Here is a 6,000-nt window from a genome sequence, read left to right as displayed (position 1 = left end):
ACAACAACTCCTCAGGCGAGTTTTGTCGCTCCCACACAACAGAATCCATCTACCGGTGAGTACAATTTTACTGGGGTCTGGGGTGCCAAAGGTTTAGCTCCTGCGCTTAGGGTTTTACTAGCACAATTAGACCCCGGTTCTTCCCTGACACAGCCCGCCACGGAGGCTACTCTGTCCAGTAAGTCCAGACCTAGCGATCATAAAGAATCAATATTTTGCGGGTTAACGCTGTTAGGGGCCCACCTAGATGATGACACCAAAAACAAAATATGGGCTAACCAGTACATAGACATTTGGTCAGTAATTTCTGTGGATCAGCATACGGTGGATAATGAGCGGCGCCCTAATGCTGAACGGTTTATAGACCGCAAACCAAAGGTAGCTCGTACCATAGGTAATTGGATACAAGCATTCGCAGTCTTGGGTTACACCATGGCTCAGCGTTACCCGGAACTCTCGGCAGACCTCTTCGTGTACATGGACTCTATTAATAGTGCGTTTAAGGCGCACGGCGCCACCGCATGGTGGCGGTATGATGAAGAGTTCCGCCGAAGGTTAGCTTTACAACCAGATATAGGTTGGGGGGTAAAAGCAGCAGATTTATGCTCTGCCTTATGATGTCACAAAGAACACAACCCTTTCCCCTCGCGGCCACTGCCCCCTCAGCAAATACACACGGTGCAGTGGCCGTGCGCAGGCCAGGAGCCTGCTGGTTATACAACGAGGGCCATTGTAAATTTTTCGCCCTCTGTAAATACAAGCACGAGTGTTCCGTTTGCGGAGGCTCACACGCCGCTGTCCGATGCCAGCGCCAGGCTTCAGTACACAAAGCCCACACTTCCGCTGGAGGGAAAGACCCCGGTGAGCGTGCACGCGATGTCCCCGTGGCTAGACCAATACCCCAATGAGCAAGCGGCTGCTCAACTACGTTTCGGTTTCACGTCAGGTTTTTTCATTACGTTTTATTTTTCTCCACTACCCACAATTTCTGATAATTTGAAGTTAGCAAAGGATAACCCAGATCAATTGAGAAGCAAATTAGCTAAAGAAGTCACTTTGGGACGTATAGTAGGGCCATTTACGTTCCCCCCCCCCCCCCCCCCCCCCCCCCCCCGTTTAAAAACATACGTATTTCCCCTTTAGGCCTTATCCCTAAAAAAGAGCCAGGATCATTTCGATTGATACATCATTTGTCCTTTCCAAAGGGTGCCTCCGTGAATGATGGTATCTCCAAGGAGGACTCCTCGGTGTCCTATGTGTCATTTGATAGGGCGGTAGCTTTAGTTAGCCGTTGTTGGCCAAATCAGACATTGAAGCAGCTTTCCGTTTACTCCCTGTACATCCTGATTACTATCACCTATTAGGCTGTATGGTGGACGACGCCTATTACTATGACACATGTCTACCGATGGACTGCTCTATATCGTGCCATTATTTTGAACTGTTTAGCACCTTTTTGGAATGGATCATCCGTTTTGAAACGGGCTCACAAAATATTATCCATTACTTAGACGATTTCCTAGTTGTTTCCGCTGGCAATTCTAGAAAATGCCAATTTCTCCTGGATACATTCCGTTTTTTCATGGCCCGATTTGGCGTCCCCCTCTCTGAGGATAAAATGGTTGGTCCGGCGACAATTATCAAGTTTTTAGGTATCGAGATTGATACCAACTTGATGGTTTTCCGCCTAGCAAGCGATAAATTACAAAAATTATCCGGCTTGATATCAGGTTTCCTCTCAGTAAAATCGGTTACGCTACGGCAAATGCAGGAGTTATTGGGATTACTAGTATTTGCGTGCCGCATCATGCCGATAGCTCGCGTTTTTTCCCGTCGACTATCACTGGCAACGCGCGGTGCAAAAAAGCCTTCTCACCACATCCGGTTGACCAAGCAGCTGAAATTGGATTTACATGTCTGGAATTCCTTTTTGGCCCAGTATAACGGACACACTTGTTATCAATCTTTTTGGAGATTTCTTTTCCGAATTTGTCATTATTAGGCTATGAGTGGTGCGCAGCACCGTGGCCTGACTCTTGGCGTTCTCGGGGCTTGTGTTCTAACATCACACTGCTGGAGTTGTTCCCTATTATTGTAGCCATCAATTTATGGGGCTCCTGTTTCCGAAACAGGCGTGTCTGTTTCTACACGGACAACATGGCGGTAGTCTGCTGTATTAATTCATTAACCTCCTCTTCCCTCCCAGTTCTCTCTCTACTTCGCCATCTTGTCCGTCGCTGCCTAGAGTTCAATGTCTGGTTCCGAGCCCGGCATGTGCCAGGAGTAGACAACCTCGTAGCTGACGCTCTCGTTTTCGTTGGCAGGAATTCAGGTACCTATTGCCGGGGGCAATCCAGGAAGGAATCCCATGCCCGCCGATGCTTTGGGATTTGCCGATCAACGACTGATGAGTATGGTACAAGCGTCAGCGACACCAGAAACGTGGTCAGCACATGGTAAGGCGTGGGCGGAATGGAGGGCGGTGGCGGTTAATTCCGCAAATGCGATATTACGAACAGCATGTTTACAGGTGACCATTTCTTATCTCTTGTCCCTGAAAGCCAAGGGAGTTATTGCTTTGGTTGCGCAGCGTAGATTGTGTGGTGTTGGTTTTTACCTTAAAATGCGCGGTTGGCAGGATGTGACTCAGCATTTTCTAATTAGGCAAGCTATTAGGGGTTGGCGAAAGGAGCATATTCGCCGCGAATACCTCCGCCCTGTATCATTTTCCTTATTAGCGAGCATATGCCAATTACTCCCCTCTATTTGCGCATCTCCTTATGAGGTGCATTTATTTAGGGCTGCTTTTTGCTTAGCCTTTTTTGCTGCCCTTCGTATAGGGGAATTGGTTTCTCCTTCCCTCGCTCGCGCAGGAGGCTTAGGAGCTAGTGACTCGGCCCTACGGGTCTTCATTAGGCGCTCTAAAACAGATGCTTTTGCGCGAGGGGCCTGGCTTCCATTGCATAAGATTGGCGGCCCAGCTTGTCCCCATGCTGCTGTAGCCCAGTTCGTGTCTACTCGACCGGTAGGATCTACTTTTCTGATACATGCTGACGGCACCCCCCTTACCCGTTTTTCAATTTAGGTCCATATTTCGCCGTTGCCTCCTTTTGCTTCACTTACCAGTTGCTGAATTTGGCACACACTCTTTTAGAATTGGGGCAGCCACGGAGGCGGCTCGCGCTTGGTTGTCAGAGTCCGAGGTGCAGCGGATCGGACGTTGGAAATCTGCCTGCTTTGCTTCATATGTTCGACCTCATTTATTGATTTGATTTTTCTTTTAGATGCGGTCCAGCTTACAGTATGTTTCATCGGTCATTCGTACATCTTTTGGGCGGGACAGAGAGCAGAAAGCCGTCCGGGCGGTCGATGCCTCGGTTTTCGAAATATTCAAGCACGCTGGCGGGGTGTCCGGGGCTTACGCTGGTCACAGGTTCTCCCGGAAGCTGTGGAATGTAGCCATCTAGTGCGATCCCCGGTGATATTATTGATTCATGCGGGTGGCAATGACCTGTGTCTTTTAAAAATAGCGGAGTTGATCACGTTAATAAGGGCTGATTTGGAGAGACTCCCCTCTTTCTTCCAAGAGACGATTATTGTGTGGTCGGAAATTATTCCCCGGGTTACGTGGCAAGGTGCCAGGGATGCCACAGCGATAGAAAGGGCCAGTCGCACGGTCAATAACCGCATTTCGCATTTTGTCCGCACCAGAGCTGGGGTAGTCGTACGTCATCGCCAGTTGGAGGGGGACAACGGGTGCCTTATGCGGCCCGACGGTGTCCATCTAAATGACATAGGGTTAGATATTTTCTTGTCTGGTTTACAGGACGGAGTCGAGCAGGCCCAGTTCTTGTTGGGTGGGGGTCGGAGCGCCGTGTAGGAGTACACGGGCCCCTCCGTGGAGGTCGGTGATCAAAGCAAAACTGAGACAAAGGCGGACTTGCCCACAGAGGGAGTCTGTGGGGCATACCGCTTTTTGAGACTCCAAGTTGTTGCTGTTGGTTTGAGATATAAAAAAAAGTTGGTTTGATAAAGAAAATAATTAATAAAGCTGTGACGACTCTCACCCAACAAAAGAGTATTGTCATGTCGTTATTCCTAGCTGCTAAGTGACAAAGTGGGGTTATATGGCTACATTCTCTGCAGTCTAGGTGGCGCCGAGGGGGTTAAATGAAGGCGGCATAGACTGTGGAGACGGAAGCAGAAGGGTTAAAGTTACCAGCAGCTTGTGGGATGGTCAAAGTTACCAAAATAAAGTGGTGTATTATTCAGACTTAGCTGGGCTGCTTATTGTGTTTCCTAGGCGACCCAGGGTATCCTCCCCTGCCCCCTGATTGGTGGCTAGAGATGGTAGGGGCCACGGGAGGGTTAAAAGGGGGATGAGGCAAGTCCCGGCCTCTTTCTCTACGGCACCAGCAGGCAGCTTTCCACTCTCCCGCCCTGGTTTTGGGTTGATCATTTGTTACAAGTGTTATTTGTTGTTCATTTTCAGGTGTTCATGATACTAAGTCACAGCGGAGGTCAGTGATCAAAGCAAAACGGAGAAGAAGGCGGACCTGCCCATAGAGGGAGTCTGTGGGGCATACCGCTTCTTGAGACTCCAAGTTGTTGATGTTGGTTTGAGATATAAAAAAAAGTTGGTTTGATAAAAGAAATAAGTAATAAAGCTGTGACCGACTCTCACCCAACAAAAGAGTATTGTCATGTCGTTATTCCTAGCTGCTAAGTGACAAGGTGGGGTTTTATGGCTACATTCTCTGCAGTCTTCTGCACCAAATGGCAGTATAGAGGGAGACTCAAATGGCTGAGCTGTACTCACAAGCAATGTACCACATGGAACAGGTGTTTCTATAGGTGTGTATGATCTGTGTGTGTATATATGAGTGTACTGTATGTGTGTGTGTATATATGACTCTATAGCTATATGTGACCTGTTGCGTATATGAGTGTACTGTATGTTTGTGTCTATAGCTATATGTAACCTGTGTGTATATATGAGTGTACTGTATGTGTGTATTTATAGCTATGTGTCTCCTGTGTCCGTGTGTATATGTCAGAGTACTGTATATGTGTCTATAGGTGTGTATGATCTGTGTGTGTATATATGAGTGTACTTTAGGTGTGTCTATGGCTATGTATGACCTGTGTGTGTATATATATATATATATATATATATATACTGTATGTGTGCCTATAGCTATGTGTGTCCTGTGTCTTTGTGTATATGTGAGAGTACTGTATGTGTGTTTCTATAGTTTTGTATGACCTGTGTATATACCTATGTATGAGTGCATTATCTTTGTGTGCATGTGTACATTTTAGTGTCTATATATGAGTGCGTTGTCTCTTGTATACATGAGTGTGTATTGCTTGTGCAGTATGATTGTGTTGCAGTGTAATCAACTTATTTGTCTTGTTATACATGTTTATATACTAAATGTAATGTGGAGTTGATGGTATTATGTGGGCACATCATGGCCTGGTTGTTTACCTACTGTTTTTCTACAGTATCTGCAAGTTCGCCTTATCGCCAGTTCAGCATAGAACCATACCCCCCCCTACACATAAAAAAATATGAAATGGAGGCTATAATCTAAATCCATGTTTGAGAGTGGACCTGTCACCAGAATTTTCTGTCCTATTTAAGATAACTTATTATGGGGACAGGTCTGCAGTACTGGACCAAACAACACAAAAATATTGTGCTGTGTAATTAATAGCAGCTATCTCGCCATCTCCTGCCCTCTCCTGCCCACTGACTGGCAGGCAGGTATAAGAGCAGATGTACAGTCAGGTCCATAAATATTGGGACATCAACACAATTCTAACATTTTTGGCTCTATACACCACCACAATGGATTTGAAATTAAATGAACAAGATGTGCTTTAACTGCAGACTGTCAGCTTTAATTTGAGGCTATTTACATCCAAATCAGGTGAACGGTGTAGGAATTACAACAGTTTGCATATGTGCCTCCCACTTGTTAAGGAACCAAAAGT

The 6,000-nt window shown here is 46.6% G+C and overlaps 1 protein-coding gene across 1 annotated transcript in view; it reads left to right on the top strand.

The window, feature by feature from the left end:
* The first annotated feature begins 432 nt into the window (after positions 1–432).
* Positions 433–6,000, top strand: part of LOC121005548 (cationic amino acid transporter 2-like) — a 112,978-nt gene continuing 107,410 nt past the window's right edge. The window contains exons 1-4 of the mRNA XM_040438354.1: positions 433–577; positions 2,325–2,456; positions 2,841–3,025; positions 3,285–3,455. Of these exons, the coding sequence (XP_040294288.1) occupies positions 433–577; positions 2,325–2,456; positions 2,841–3,025; positions 3,285–3,455 (633 nt within the window). The remainder of the gene's footprint in view (positions 578–2,324; positions 2,457–2,840; positions 3,026–3,284; positions 3,456–6,000) is intronic.

The sequence above is a fragment of the Bufo bufo genome, chromosome 1, assembly GCF_905171765.1.
Source record: "Bufo bufo chromosome 1, aBufBuf1.1, whole genome shotgun sequence".
In the NCBI taxonomy this organism is placed as follows: Eukaryota; Metazoa; Chordata; class Amphibia; order Anura; family Bufonidae; genus Bufo; species Bufo bufo.
Note: the sequence above shows the minus strand (reverse complement) of the source record. Positions and strands in the feature narration are given on the sequence as shown.